General features: G+C 34.3%; 2 protein-coding genes across 2 annotated transcripts in view; one reads left to right on the forward strand and one right to left on the reverse strand.

Annotated features, from left to right (window-relative positions):
* Positions 1-11,726, forward strand: LOC129953670 (beta-catenin-like protein 1). The gene is made up of 4 exons (XM_056066999.1): positions 1-138; positions 213-1,607; positions 1,667-1,862; positions 11,566-11,726. Exons 1-4 carry the CDS (start codon positions 109-111, stop codon positions 11,658-11,660), a joined length of 1,716 nt encoding a protein of 571 aa, XP_055922974.1. The 5' UTR covers positions 1-108; the 3' UTR covers positions 11,661-11,726.
* LOC129953671 (succinate--CoA ligase [ADP-forming] subunit beta, mitochondrial) overlaps positions 11,698-15,092 on the reverse strand; it is an 18,828-nt gene continuing 15,433 nt past the window's right edge. The window contains exons 6-8 of the mRNA XM_056067000.1: positions 12,876-13,147; positions 12,667-12,819; positions 11,698-12,607 (exon numbers count right to left, since the gene is read on the reverse strand). Coding sequence (XP_055922975.1) covers positions 12,434-12,607; positions 12,667-12,819; positions 12,876-13,147 — 599 coding nt within the window. The 3' untranslated portion in view covers positions 11,698-12,433. The remainder of the gene's footprint in view (positions 12,608-12,666; positions 12,820-12,875; positions 13,148-15,092) is intronic.

Consider the following 15,092-nt stretch of genomic DNA (forward strand, 5'->3'; position numbering starts at 1 on the left):
ACAGATTTGACATATGTCATTTCTCTGTGCTCTGTCAAACACAAACTTGTAATTAAGGATTAAACAAATAATAAAGCAGAGTTTTTCGTTCAATCAAAATTAATTAAGATGGATATTGGTGAATTGTTATCATTTAAGGTAATTTATCAATTATAAAATAATTTTGTTTGATATATTTATTTTTAGTTTTATTTATCAACTCAAAAATCTAGCCAGAACAAACTCCTAAGCGATCCCACGACGACGACAATGATTTTTCCGAGCTGTCCTCCAACAAAAAAGATGAAAAGGCTAAAAGAATGCGCCGCATTGCTCAGGCCAAGGAAGCCGCTGAGTTCGTGAAACGAGACCCGCTTCCTCTAAATACAGAACTCCAACTAACCGAAGAAGAAAAAATGGATATAGTCAAATTTGTTGAGAACGAAGAGGCTGATGGTGACGTCTTGGACGAAATTGGTTTGAAAAAACTGATTCTTCTGTTTGAAAAGAAAAACCTGAAAAACCAGGAAATGCGCATAAAATTTCCGGATAATCCTGAAAAATTCATGGAAAGTGAATTAGATCTTCACACTGTTGTGCAAGATTTAAAAGCTGTTGCCACTGTTCCCGACTTGTATCCGGTTCTTGTTGAACTGCACGGGGTTCCAAGTATTTTGGAACTCCTAGCTCATCCTAATACCGATATAGCAGTTGCAGTAGTGGATCTCTTACAGGAACTAACAGATGTAGATATTTTAGGTGAAAGTCGAGAAGGTGCAGAGGTTCTATTGGAAGCACTTCGAAAGCAACAGGTTTGCGCTTTGCTCGTTCAAAATCTAGAAAGACTCAATGAATCAGTTAAAGAAGAATCCGATGGCGTTCACAATACTCTTTCGATTATTGAGAATCTAACTGAAATGAATGCAGGTTTCACTAGAGAAGCATCTGAACAGGGCCTTATGGTGTGGATCCTCAAACGACTCAAGCAAAAGACGCCGTTCGATCAAAACAAATTGTATTGTAGTGAGATACTGTCGATTCTCATTCAAACAGACAACGTAAATCGACTGCAGCTGGGTGATTGTGAGGGCATTGATGTTCTCCTTCAACAGTTGGCCATCTACAAACGCCACGATCCGGCATCAACGGAAGAACAGGAGTTCATGGAGAATCTATTTAATTGCTTATGTTCGGCCTTAATGGCAAAGGAAAATCGTGAGAGATTTCTTAAGGGCGAAGGGCTGCAGCTTATGAATCTGATGCTTCGCGAAAAAAAGATGTCTCGCAATGGGTCTTTAAAGGTATTGGATCATGCAATGTCCGGGCCCGATGGCAAAGAGAATTGTAATAAATTCGTAGACATTCTTGGTCTGCGAACTATATTCCCGCTTTTTATGAAAACTCCAAAAAGGAACAAAAAGCGTTTATTGAGTACGGACGAACATGAAGAGCATGTAGTATCGGTGATTGCAAGTATGTTGAGGAATTGCAAAGGTGCGCAAAGGCAGCGGATGCTATCAAAGTTCACAGAAAATGACCATGAAAAAGTCGACCGGTTATTGGAAATGCATTTAAAATATTTGGAAAAAGTGGAAGCTATTGACCGAGAAATTGATCAACAGCCTAAAGTGAGTTCAATTTCGTGGTGTTTTGGATTGTTTTTAAGTAAGAAAAAAACATTTTCTAGGACCCTGATTTCGATGAAGAGGAAGAGGCTGAGAATAACTACATCAAGCGTTTAACTGGAGGCTTGTTCACACTCCAATTAATTGATTACATTATTCTTGAAGTAAGCACAACTTCAGACACGGTGAAGCAGCGAGTTTGTCAAATTTTAAATTTACGTGGGGCATCCATGAAGACTATTAGAAATATAATGAGAGGTAAGTTTGCCGATAAGAAAATTATATTCCGTTGTTAAATTTTAAATGTGTTTAGTATAACACAAAAGTTTGATGGCTAAACTCCCTTAGAAGTGTAAGAACAAGAAAATGTTATTGAATAACTAATCCAGAAAGTCGCACTGTTGGGAAAATTTCCCTTTTGGTATTTGTTTCTCATTCATTGTCAAATTACATTCTAGCAAGAATGTAATCAAAAATTGTTCAATTGAGCGAAGTGTGTTAGATAAAAGTAAAATTAATACTCATTTACATTTTATTTTATACAATCCGTATAAAATATGTTGGAGAACTATTGAAAGCTTAATTTGCAATCTTCTTATACGTCGTAAGGCCGCTCTATTATTATTACATCTTAATTTATTTGCAGTTATAAAGTGTATGCTGCAGTTTAAAAGTCCACTTTCATTTTAATAATGTTTTTAATTAATTCATATAAACAGTAGTCCTGTAATGCATTCCACGGTGCAGATTCCGATGAAGATCATTGATCCCAGGCCCTTCTATCCCACTCACTCTATAGAGTTAATATCCAGTTATTGTCTCAGGCGTTTCTTTGACTTCTCTATCTTTGAGCTATTCCCATTAAAGCCTGGTCCTTTGTTCAGGGTCATTGTCCCTTTCACCTTGTTTTGTGGTTGAAGTGGTGGTTTTATAACGGCACCTCATCTACGATTGTCACGTGTTATAGTTTTTTTTTTCCAAGTTTTTGTTTTTTATTCAATAGATGAAGAATCTCAAATAAATGCTTATGATTTCAAAAAGTAGCTTTAATATTAAAAATTTTCAAATTCAGGTTTAAAATTGTTTGGTTATGAAAATATTTGTATGTACATTCAAAAAAATGCTGAATCAACGACCAAAATCTACAAAAAATAATTATAATGAAAACGCCAAGTACGCTCAATAACCCATATTATCATTTTTTCCAATAATCCATATAATCGGTTTTTTCAAGCTAAAAAAAATATGTACCAAAAATCAAACTTTTACTATACGAACGTGTTACGTATTGTTCATGTAAATAACTTAGGTAACAAAACGCAATATTTAATTCATAAAATCAAACCCCAGCCGTGAAGAAAGTCAATTGACTATGTTGAACTCAATCTTTTGGCTTGCAGTGAATATGCAATTATAAAGCGTATACAACTTACGAGTCGCAGGAATCCGCTAATGGTAGACTTTCTTTTGGGACAGATCAACCTTTTGTTTTGAAGCTATTTTAAAATATTCAAAATCTTACGAAATGCATAATAATTAAACTCATTAAAGGGATTCAATCGAAAAGCAAAACGTGTGATAGTCAAAATATATTATATATATGGACCTAGAACCAACAGCAAATTTTAGGAGTGGAGTGATAAGTATAAAAAATACGCACCTTGATATAAAATTCAACCGTCTGGCAGGTATTTTTCAGCCGTGGTCAAGGTTGAACATTTGAAAAGTAAATTTTTCCGATTTTGAGGTGGAAATGATAACCACATGAGTGATACATCAAAAAATCTCCTGAATACAAAAATTTGTGTCTAAGACGTTTTACTTTCAGCCTTCTGCTTTCCAGGCATATTTTAGGCTTTTTTCAAATGAATTGGCCACAGAAATAGAAAATGTCAATATTTTTCGGATACAACTGCTTGAAATGTGCATCCCATCCCAGCTCACCGAAAAGTTTTTGCTCTGTTTGAAGATTTTGGTAGAAAAAACAGACACATTTTTAATGAGTTTAAGTTCTATCCTAAGCGAAATTATGGAAACTTAATTTTAACAACGAAAATTCTAAATTTTGCTTTAAAATACAAAATCACAAATGCAGTTGCATCTGCAAAATACTTTTTATAGTATCACAGAATCCATCCAAAATTGATATGAATCTAATTTGTAAACATCTATTAAATCCTGTATTACCGCAGATTAGAAACCTTTTAAATGCCCTGGTTTGATGAGCAATGCCGGTCTCTTCCAAACAGCTGAAGATAATTTGATTAAAAGTGTGCACCAACTTATCTGTAAGATTTGGTCAAAAGATAGCCGGATACTGACAAAAGTGATACCCTCTAAACTTCTTAATATATAGAGGCATCGTAGTACCCGTGGCATGATGGTAAGTGCGTTGGACTGTCATGCCAGAGGTCTTGGGTTCGATCTCTGCATATGGTTAGGTTAGTTTAGGATAAAGTGGCTGTCCATGATGGAATAGGACACACTTAGAAACCAGTTGAGTCCCTTACGAAGGCTGATTATGCTAATATGATTTAGATCGTTATAGAAGAATTCTAGAGATAGCAAGCAAATTGATCGCTTTAAATCTAGTGTTGGCAAGGTTGTTTTTTGTGATAGACACAATCACAGATTTGATAGCGGTCTGACTATCTAAGAAGATACGGAAATCATATTATGATATCACGTTTTCTTTAAACCAAGACAAGAGTTCTTTTATCGCCAAAAGTTTCGCCTGGAACACGCTACAATTATTGGGAAGGCGGAATGAGAGACTTAATTTCAGCCGTTTTCACAGTACACACTTTCACCAATCCTTCCTTTTGTTTTTGAACCATCTGTATAAAAATGGTTTGACTCGTCTTCCAGGAATGCCCTATCCTCCCAGAAAGATCTGGAAGTTTCCGTTGAATTGTAGTTTTTGGATGGTGTAGTCTGTGTGAATTGATTCTAAATACCTAAGAATTACGGAGTGGCCCATGTTATTTTTAGTCCACTGCGACGAAGCTTTGAGGCGAATAGCAGACCTTGCAGCTATTTGTTTACTAAAAATGTCAAGAGGTTTTAGGTAGAGTAAGATGTCCAGTGCCGCAGATGGGATCATGCGAAGCGATCCGCTTTTGCATAGGCACGCTGAACGTTTGACTTTATTTAATTTATCGAGGTTTATAGCTTTCTCTAAAGCAGTCCAGCATACTGCCACACCCTACATTAAAATCGGTCTAATTACGATGTGCATAGCTAATGCTAGATTCTGGGTTGTAATCCCTATTTATTACCAATAGCTTTTTTGCAAGAAAAGAGAGCTACAGCTACAGCTTTTTTGACTCTTTCCTGTACATTGCGTTTTCAATTTAGTTTTTTATCTAAAATAAGACCCAGGTACTTAGCCTCGTCTGAGAATTTTGATTGGATTCCCTTAATATAGGGAAGGTTGACAAATGAGATTTCTAATCTCCTCGAAAACAAGACTTAATCGATTTTGTGGGAGTTAACACCTAGTCAGACAAAAGTATTAGCCTGTCTAAGGTATTTTGTATGATTTTTTTAAGGTGTTAAGATCCCTGCCTATGCCATCTAAAGCTTTTTTTACGGGTACTGCCTCTTGCGAGGAATTAACAAATTCTCCAAGAGAAATTCTTGTCATGAAAAGTGCTTTCTTAAATTAGCCGTTCGGATTCGGCATAAAACTGTTGGTCCCTTCCATCTCTGACAACAGTACTCGCACACAGGAATGGTTGAAAGTTGCAAGTCACTAGGCTCTAGTTCTCATCAGTCTACTTCACATCGCTTACAAAATCTTCTCTGTCGTAATATGTGAACGTCAACAAACTGATAAGTCGTTATGAATGTGGTTTTAGACTAGGAAAGTCCAAATATTTACAACATCGCAAATCCTGGAAAAACCCAAGAACATCAAATCGACGCCCACCATCTCTTTATAGATTTCAAGGCCGCATATGACAGCATCTACAGAGACAAGCCATATCTAGTTATGGCATCCCTGCCAAACTCAATCGTTTGTGCTGGATCGTCATGGAGAATTCGCGCTGCTCCACAAAGGTTGGAAACAACTTACTAGAACCTTTCGATGTCAGGGTGAATGGGGGCATTGTCTTTTAAGAAAATTCAAGGCAGAAGTCCAAAAATGATATATATATTTCTGGAAAGGAAATGACCGTTCCAGCAAACAGCTGTCTTGCAAAATTCATTCGATGTTCCTTGTGTTATTGGTTCAAAACAAATTAATTTTTTAGTTTTCTCCTCTAGATAGTATCATTTTTTAAAATTATCCTTTAAACCGTTATTATTCTGGTTGATACTCAGCTTCCTTATTTAAGTCGATGGTAAAGTGTATTCTGATACAAGCCATAGTTTTAACCGCTTTTCTCATGATGTTTTTGTTTCTACCTTGTACCCTTTTTGATTGTTTCCATATTTGTATGGATCAGCAATATAATTTCTTATAACTTTCTTGCTTCTGTCAAGTCTCCTTGCTATTTCACTTCCTGAGAGACCTAAATCCTTCAAAGCATCTACCTTAGCTCTTACTGAAGCAGTTAAAGTCTTTTCACAGCCCATGTGTGATTCAAATTAAATTAAAACAGTTGTTTTTAACACTCTTTTAGAAATTGTATACAAAAGTTTTTAAAAGATCGCATTTGTAAGCTCCTGTTTTGATTCAACACTCATGCGGTTGTCATTTCGGCCTGAACATCGGAAAATGACCATGTTCGAACGCTCATTCCCACCACTGCTGAAAAAAATCTGCCAGATGGTTGAATTTTATATAATGTTGCGTATATCTACACATACGTACATACATGTTAATGATAATTGGTTATCGCTCCTCTCCCAAAATTTGCTGCCGGTTCTTAGACTATCAGCTAGGTTCTCAAAATCGTGTGAAATGAAATCGTAATTGATAATCGAGTAAAATTGTTTTTTTAATCGATCAGTTTCATAACTTTGAATGCTTTTTGAAAACACTTTCAGCCCTATATTTTAGCTTGCACGATAAACCTTCGTTCCTGAGTACAATTGCCATCAAACAAAAGTTTTAGTGAAGGCATTTCGTTCTTCGATTTGTATATTCAATAAAAACTACAAAAAAAAACTTTTATAAATCGTATTTAAATTACAATTCTTTATTATTTACGAATATTTGATACATTTGTCAACGAAGATTTTGTAGCTGATAGAATATTTGATGGGTATCAATATATTTGATAGCCGTAATACCGAGTTTATCAATAAAGCTATTCACAATAGATCTTTCAATTCACTATTTATCAAAAATATTGATAATTGATAGCCATAATACCGATTCATTAATTTTGTTGATAATTATCAACTATAATTTATCGTGTTGATATTTGATAACCACAATAAGTCTGTAAGTGAAATTAAAGCAGCTCAGATAGAACACATCAATAAATAATTCAGTTGTCATAATTTGTATAAATTCTTCTTCTTCGGGGGTGGAATCGGCTAAGGTGATTGTTGATAAATGACAGCCAAAATGATCGAATCTGATCTATGTAACGTGATAGTGAAATTGGTCGCATTCCACAAAGCTAGTGGCTACGTAGTCAAGGGATTCTGATTGGCAAATATAATTCATTCAAATATAATTCATTCAAATTGTCTTAAATTTGATTTCATTGAATTTAAAATAACCAAAAGATTAGTTATAGTTATCAAATCGAAAATGTTTCTTATTTTATATATTTTATATTATATACTGCCATTAATATTCGGTTTTTGTTAATTTTTTTTTACTTCGACTTGGTGTTAAAAAAAAAAATATATACAACTACTTCTTGCTTGTAAAAAAAGAATTTATTATTTCTTATTAAATGGTATAATTTTTGGTTACCAAACTAAAAGCTAAACAAAAAAAAAGAAAAGGAACAAAACTTTAAAAAACATAGTTCATTAATATTCGGTTTTTTCTAAAAACACAAATGCACCGTTAAGAAATTATTTTTTTAGGAAATGGTTTGATATTTTGTCGGATAACCTTGTTTGGATATGGTTAGGTTAGGTTAACGTGGCTGCGGATTTATAATCCACACACTTAGGCCAAGAGAAAGGCCCATTGTGATACCACATGAATCTAGAGAATTACTTCTAACTAGTAGAACCATTTTGAGCTTTTTATAAAGCGAAGAAGATATTTAATATCCTTTTTAGCTAGTTCGCTGGGATTATCAAAAGAGTAGTCCCCCAGATGAAGTTTGCGCTTGAGTGAAAGTGCAGGGCAGGTGCATAAGAGATGAGAGATTGTTTCCTCTTCTTCTTCGTCCATGCAGCTCCTACAGAAGTCATTTGAGGCTACGCCTAGTCGTATTGCGTGTCTGCCTATAAGACAGTGTCCTGTAAGGACACCTATTAGGGAGCTAATATGAAGTCTGCTTTGAGATAACAAGTCTTTAGAGCGCTTTAGGTCCAGTGAAGGCCATATGAGTTTTGTGGCTGCGCATGTTGGTAAGTTGTGCCACCTAGAATTTGCTATCGCAAAAGCTGTTTCTTTTAGCATAAGTTTACATGTAGCTATCGGTATACCTATCTTCTCCCTTTCAGGTGAAATAGGTTTGACGGTTCCATTTTTAGCGAGTTCATCGGCTCTACAATTACCTGTGATGTCTCTGTGGCCCGGCACCCAACAGAGGTGAATGTTAAATTGCTGCGCCATCTCCATAAGAGACGATCGACAATCGAGGGCCGTCAAAGATTTGGTCGAGACACCGTCAAGGGATTTGATAGCAGCTTGACTGTCAGAGAAGATGCGGATATCAGAAGTTGATATCACGTTTTCTCTTAGCCAGGAGAGAACCTCTTTGATCGCCAAAATTTCCGCTTGAAAAACGCTACAATGATTAGGGAGGCGGAATGAGATGCTGTTTGGATATGACTCCTTGAAGTCTTTGAGGCATGTTTTTTATAATTTTGGAAAGATATTTAACACTAATCTTGTTCCATTCCTCTTGGTCTCGAATTTTAAGTCCACTTATTGAAGTAACGGGGTTTTCACGAACTCTTCGATCCAATTCATCCTACAAATTTTCAATGGGGTTTAAGTCTGGGGATTGCGCAGGCGTTTGGATAACTTTTGGACAGTTATAGAGTAGCCACTCTCTAACAACATGAGCCTTATATTTCGGATCGTTGTCCTGGTAAAACTTTTCTTAGCACTTTGTCTCAAATTTTCTCTCAAAATTCTCAAATATTGTTTTTTATTCATAATGCCGTCGATGAAAACAAGATTCCCCATGCCTTTTGCAGATATGCAGCCCCAAACCATGACGTGCCCGCCGCCATGTTTGACAGTTGGTTTTAAATTTTTGCCCTTTAGCTCTTCGTTAGGTTTCCGAGAAACCATAACCCTTCTGTCTGAACCAAAGAGATTAAACTTAAGGCCCAACTATAATAGGCATAAGTAAACATAAGCTTATGTCAAAAACACAACGAAAATTCACTTAAGTTTGCGAAATTACTGCATAGCCATAATGCAAATTTTGCTCACGTATCTACATGTCAGATTTTACTTATGTGGCGAGCGACTGGGATCGATCTTGCTTAAGTGTGCTTAAGTTAACGAAACTGAGAAAAATTGAAAGAAACGTAGCTAGACTCCATTATGTTCACTCGTATTGAGATTCTTTGTATTCGCACGTTTACTTATGCGCGCATATGCTAGCTTATGCCTATTATAGTTGGGCCTTTACTCTCGTCGGCAAAAATAACGTCGTCCCACCAACTTGCATCCTTGTTTTTATGCTCCCTCGCGAAGTTGACTCGAATTTTCCTATTGCGCATATTAATGAAGGGCTTCTTTCAAGCAACACGACCACCTTAGCTATATGCTTTGATGGTACGACGAATGGTTGATGCAGATATTTACTTTTTGCATTCAATTCTGACTTCTTCAACTATTTTTGGGGCATGTAAACGAGGATTAGCTTTGATCTTTCGTACTATAAGCCGTTCTTCTTTCGCCGTAAGTTTTTTTGGTTGGCCCAACTGTTTCTTTGGCTCGATTCTTCCTTCATTTTTCTATCTCCGGACTATATCCCCGACAGTCACCCTTGTTTTGAGATTCGTTTTCGATCGAAAGTTATTCGAATTCGAGAAGATTTTATTTTGAGATTCGATCGATTCGAAAGTTTGCTGATTCAATCGAAAGTTCATTTTAAAAAAAAAAAAACTAAGTAAATTTTGACTTTCGAGTGATTTGAACCAAATGTCATTTTTGTGTCGTTCAGATATTTTCTGGTGAATAGCTGAAGAAAGATGTAAGTTTTAACAATTTTTATACGATAATTAAACGAAATTGGTCATATTGACGAGTTTTTTTTTTGTTATTTCATAAAGGGCACAGTCACATTCAAATTGGACAAATAGGGAACAAAAAGAAATCCTGATAAGGTTGATGGAGGAGAATCCGGAGGTAGCGAAGGGTTTTTCTATAAACCGTATAGATGTTGACCGGTTTTGGAGAGATGCTGCCGTGAAGCTCAATAGCCATGGGCCTCCATCTAAAGTTCCCCCCTGTATCTCGATGGAAAGCTCATCCAAAACATATTTAAATGCCCGTTTATTGAGGCGAAAGTTCCTTACAAATCTACAAAACAAAATCAATTTAGTCACCAGGATTTATTTTTGCAATAGAAAAATTTCACATCAATTTTATAGGTACTTACTTTAAATCGTCAAACTCAAACGGATTTGATGCGTCCATAATCCTTCTTCTAAGAACATGAATTAAGAAACAAAACTATTGCCATTGTTTACTTTCTCCAAAACAAAAAAATCTACATCGATTTGAAGTTTATAAACTTTGATTGTTTTCATTTCAATTGAAAGTGTGACCATGTGTGACGAATATACATAACATATTAAACGGTATAAACACAACATGAAAATTCAAACCAAAATGGTTACGTTAGTTGAAAAAATGTTTAATTTCATGTCTTGAATGTTTTTCTTTATCACTTTACTTTTTTTTTCAATTCAGAAACTGTTAATCTGTGACAAACTCTGAATTAAGACTCTTTGAAACTAAAAATTTAGTGTGGTCACACTAAATCAAAATGTCAAATCATTTACTGTTCATTTCGGTTCATTTTCTGCAATGAATATTTTTCATTCGAATCTCAAAATAAACAAAATTCATTCGAACGAATAAATCTAGTCACTCGAATCAACGTTTCGTTCGAATCTCAAAATAAGCATGAGTGTTTGGCTTCATATTTAATAACTCTGCAATTTTCTTGTAAGTTTCACCTTTTTCGTGTTGAATAATCACAAGTTTTTTTGTTTCAAGACTCGAATTTTGTCCTTTACGACCCATGTTTTATTTATTGAATAATTCTATAATGTTTGACTTCTAATTACTTTACAAATGTACGCAGAAAACCTACAGACTAGTTTGGTTTCATTTTACATTAAAAAAAAACAAACCGTTAGTCTTAAGAAATGTCAAAACAAGCAGAGGAAGAAAAAAACGAATATTAATAGAGCGTTTACATTTAGCCTTTATGCGTTTACATCTAATAATCTTAGCGGAGGATGGTAAATGGCGGATAATTTTTGATCAATTGTAAAGAATATATTCATTCATGAATAAAATAAACAAATACTAATATTTATAATAATGTTTATAAGTGGAAAATATGAAAAAAGAAATTGCATGATAAAAACCGAATATTAATGACACTCACTGTATTTGCATTTGTCAATAATATGACAGTTCCAGATTGAGTAGCATTGTTTTGAGTTCCAATTTATATTTTGAATCGAGTGAAGTGGAACCTAACTGTATAATAGTCTAATAAATCAGTAAATGTAGGGAGTTATTAATATTATATAAAAATAAAAATATTTTTACAAACAAATTATTTTTTAATAATTAATTTATAAAGATTTTTTTAAATTTAATATATTCATGTTTTTACAGAATATGCCGGCAACTTAGGCGACGAAGGAGACCAAGACAATGAATGGAGAGATCAAGAGCAAACTCATATTCTTTCCTTAGTTGATAGATTCTAATTTAATTACATTTTTTTTTATAAATTAAAGAAAAATATGTAATAAAGAACCAAACTACCAATTTTATTTGTATTTATTTTGTTTAATATTATCTCACAATTTACATATATGATTTTAAAAGAGTAAAAGAAAAATATACAAATGTCTCTTCTCTTCGATATAATACAAGGAATCAACTAAAAACATTAACAAAAAATATACAAAATAAAATCAAATTTTCTATATGAAAACAAAAATACAAATTTTATAGTTATAGTAATTATGTTGCATGTTGTAAAATAAATTTGACTTGCGTTGGTTTTTCTACATAATTATTTGCGTTCACATGCGCATGTTTCATTTTCTTTTTCTCTACGAAGAGGATAAATAAAAAGAATTAAACAAAAAATATGTTTTCTATGATCGAATGAATAAATTAAATAACAACATGGTGTGGTTTTACTTTATTTTCTGATTTTCCTAATTAGACTTAAAACAAATTGGTTGGTAGATTAACTTTTAACTTTTTCTTTTTAATGTATGGGATAGGAGCAAGATAAAATATATATTTATTTATAACGTTGTGCGGCAACAACAAAGATTATGTTATAGCAACACGAGTGCAAAGAATAGAGTATCGCGGTTTGGTTCAAGAGGAAGAAATATAAGACAACTACTTCACATCATAGTATCATCTCTCAGATCATGATGCATATCTGCTTTTGGGATGACTAGTTGTTGATGTGTGTTGGTGTGTGTATGTTGGGTTGATTAATTATTGAGAAATAAGATATCTACTTTTCGCTGTCTGGAATATCAAAGGTAACATCCATCTTTACTTCACGAGCCAGTTTTACAATTTCGGCCAAATGAACAATCAAATTGGCAGCTTCGTCCAAGTCGTGACGAGGAATGATCCTTAGGCCGGATTTACGGATCAGCTCACGAGCTTCATCGACGTTTGTTCCCTTAAAAATGTAATAACACATAAATAAAATACTTCAGCAGGCAATTACCTAAAACTTACTTGCAAACGGCACACAATCGGCATCTTTAAGTCAAGGTCCTTGGCAGCTGCAATAATACCTTCGGCAATGACATCACAACGCATAATGCCTCCGAAAATGTTCACTAAGATTGCATGTACTTTGGGATCTGATGTGATAATTTTGAATGCTTCCTGTAAGCAATTTTAATATTAGAATAACATACAAAATTGGTTATGTTTAAGTTTACCTTGACGGCAGAAGCAGTCGCACCACCACCAACATCCAAGAAATTAGCTGGGTCTCCACCATGCAACTTAATGATGTCCATTGTGGCCATGGCCAAACCAGCACCATTAACCATGCATCCAATGGTTCCGTCTAAGGTAATGTAGTTCAAATCGAATTTGGCAGCTTCAACTTCTCTTGCATCTTCTTGGGTCCAATCGCGCAGGGCAAATAATTCTTTTTGTCTGAATTCAGCATTATCGTCAAAACGGAATTTAGCATCGAGGGCAAAATCTATAAGATGTTTAAATTTATCAAACAATTAAATTAATTGAGACAAAGTAATCAAATCGAAACTATAAATAACGAATTAAATAAAAGAAGGTAAGCGTAAGCGAAACAAAAAACACCATAACAAATAGTTTTTGTGAAAAGTGTTCTCTAGAGGAAAACGTACATATTACTAAAATGTGTTGGCTCAAAGTGTACAAATTTGGTACCTAATGAAAATAAACTTTGAGCTTGTTATACGATTGCAATATTTTTGATATGAGATATTTAAGCTTGTTTCGTTTGGTTTCTGAAACAACAATATTTGGAAAAACTTCATTTCCTTTTTAACAACGTCTCAAATTTTTAACTATAACTCCAACTACCATAAAAACTGTAGATGAACTATTAAAAACATTGCGAGCAGTTAGGAAAGGAAGACAGGATTAGAAAGGATAAACCGATGGACATTAGTTTTCAATCTAGTGACTGACAAATATTAAACCTGACGTTTGAATATTCATAACTTAGGTTTGTGATTGCAGAAACGCACATGCATTACAGAAGATATTGTTTAGTTCAATACAAATCATACAACACCAATTTCATCGAAGCCAATGAATCAGAAAAGCCGACGGTGCAGTTGATATGGTATTATTAACGAATATCAACGTCGCTGGGTCAACCAAAATTTTTAGCTAACGCCAATCTAGATATTTGCATTTTGTTTTGGCTTTTCTTTTTGTTATAATTTAAGTATTTTATGTTGTAATATTGTTCTAGATATTGATATATTGTTACCTAACTTAGTTTATAATAATTGTAACTTTAAGGTATATTGGTATTTTTTAATACATTTCTATTTTTTTTTTCATTTAAATTCATGTTTTAAAAGGGATGAAGAAGCTGTTAATTTAATGTAGCTAAAATCAAACTACTTCTAGTTGGAAAGGAATCATTATGGAAAAAGCACTTGATTTGAAAAAATAAACAATATTGAGTCTGGAAATAATCGTTGTGTCAGTGCTCTTTGAATTTAAGAAATTTCATTTGGAAAATATTTTGTTTTTATAATTAATGGTCTCTCAAGGGGTTATTAATACGATTAACATGTTTTAAAGTTTAAATACAATGTGAGCTTTAGGAATATAGAGAACAATTAAAGAGGTGATACCGGTGCACATTGGTCTTAAAGTTTTGAATATCAAAATGATAGGGAAAAACAGAGTTGGGTAAAGCATTCCACATTCTCGATGTGCGGTTAAACAAGAATATCTATACTTGACAATACGTCCGAAATTGAGTTCAAGGTTAAACTGATGTACATTCCTAGAAGTACGAGTATTACGGCTATGCTATTGGCTAATTCGACAGAACACTGTTTATAAAAATACTGGTAGAATAACGAAAGGCATGAAACATTGCGGCGGTGTTCGAGTGACGTAAGTGTTTCGGCCATAGTTTTATCGCCTATCATTTCAAAGCTCTTTTTTAGATCCTCTTCAACATACTTACACTTGTTTTAGTAGCACCTGCCTACATATTCGATTTGTGTTCAAGTTTTGGACGGAAAAAGGCCTTTGTAAATTACAGCCAGATCAAAAGGAATGACAAATTTTGTGCACCGTCTAAGAAATCCTGAGCACCTAGCAGCATTTTTGACTATATATTCGGCTAGTTTTGAGAAAGCACTTTTTCATGACAAGAGTTACTCTTGAAGGATTTGTCAATTCCTCGCAAGCGGCAGTACCCGTGAAAATATATTTTTTTTTTTAATTAAGGCACCAAGACACCTTCCATGACAGCCCAACGCACAAACCATTATGCCACGGGTACTGTGATACACATAAATTAATAAAATAAATTGGGTGGCGCAGTAGTCCCAACCATTACTGTGTGAGAGTACTGTTGTCATGAATGGAGGGGGGGACCTACAGTTTCAAACCGAATTCGAACGGCTAATTTGAGA

The sequence above is a fragment of the Eupeodes corollae genome, chromosome 1, assembly GCF_945859685.1.
Source record: "Eupeodes corollae chromosome 1, idEupCoro1.1, whole genome shotgun sequence".
NCBI classification, from domain to species: domain Eukaryota; kingdom Metazoa; phylum Arthropoda; class Insecta; order Diptera; family Syrphidae; genus Eupeodes; species Eupeodes corollae.

Coding starts and splice junctions, on each gene's coding strand:
- LOC129953670 (XM_056066999.1), top strand. CDS start 109: ATGGATATTGGTGAATTGTTATCATTTAAG. Junction 139..212: donor GTGAATTGTTATCATTTAAG/GTAATTTATCAA, acceptor TCAAAAATCTAG/CCAGAACAAACTCCTAAGCG. Junction 1,863..11,565: donor TATTAGAAATATAATGAGAG/GTAAGTTTGCCG, acceptor ATGTTTTTACAG/AATATGCCGGCAACTTAGGC.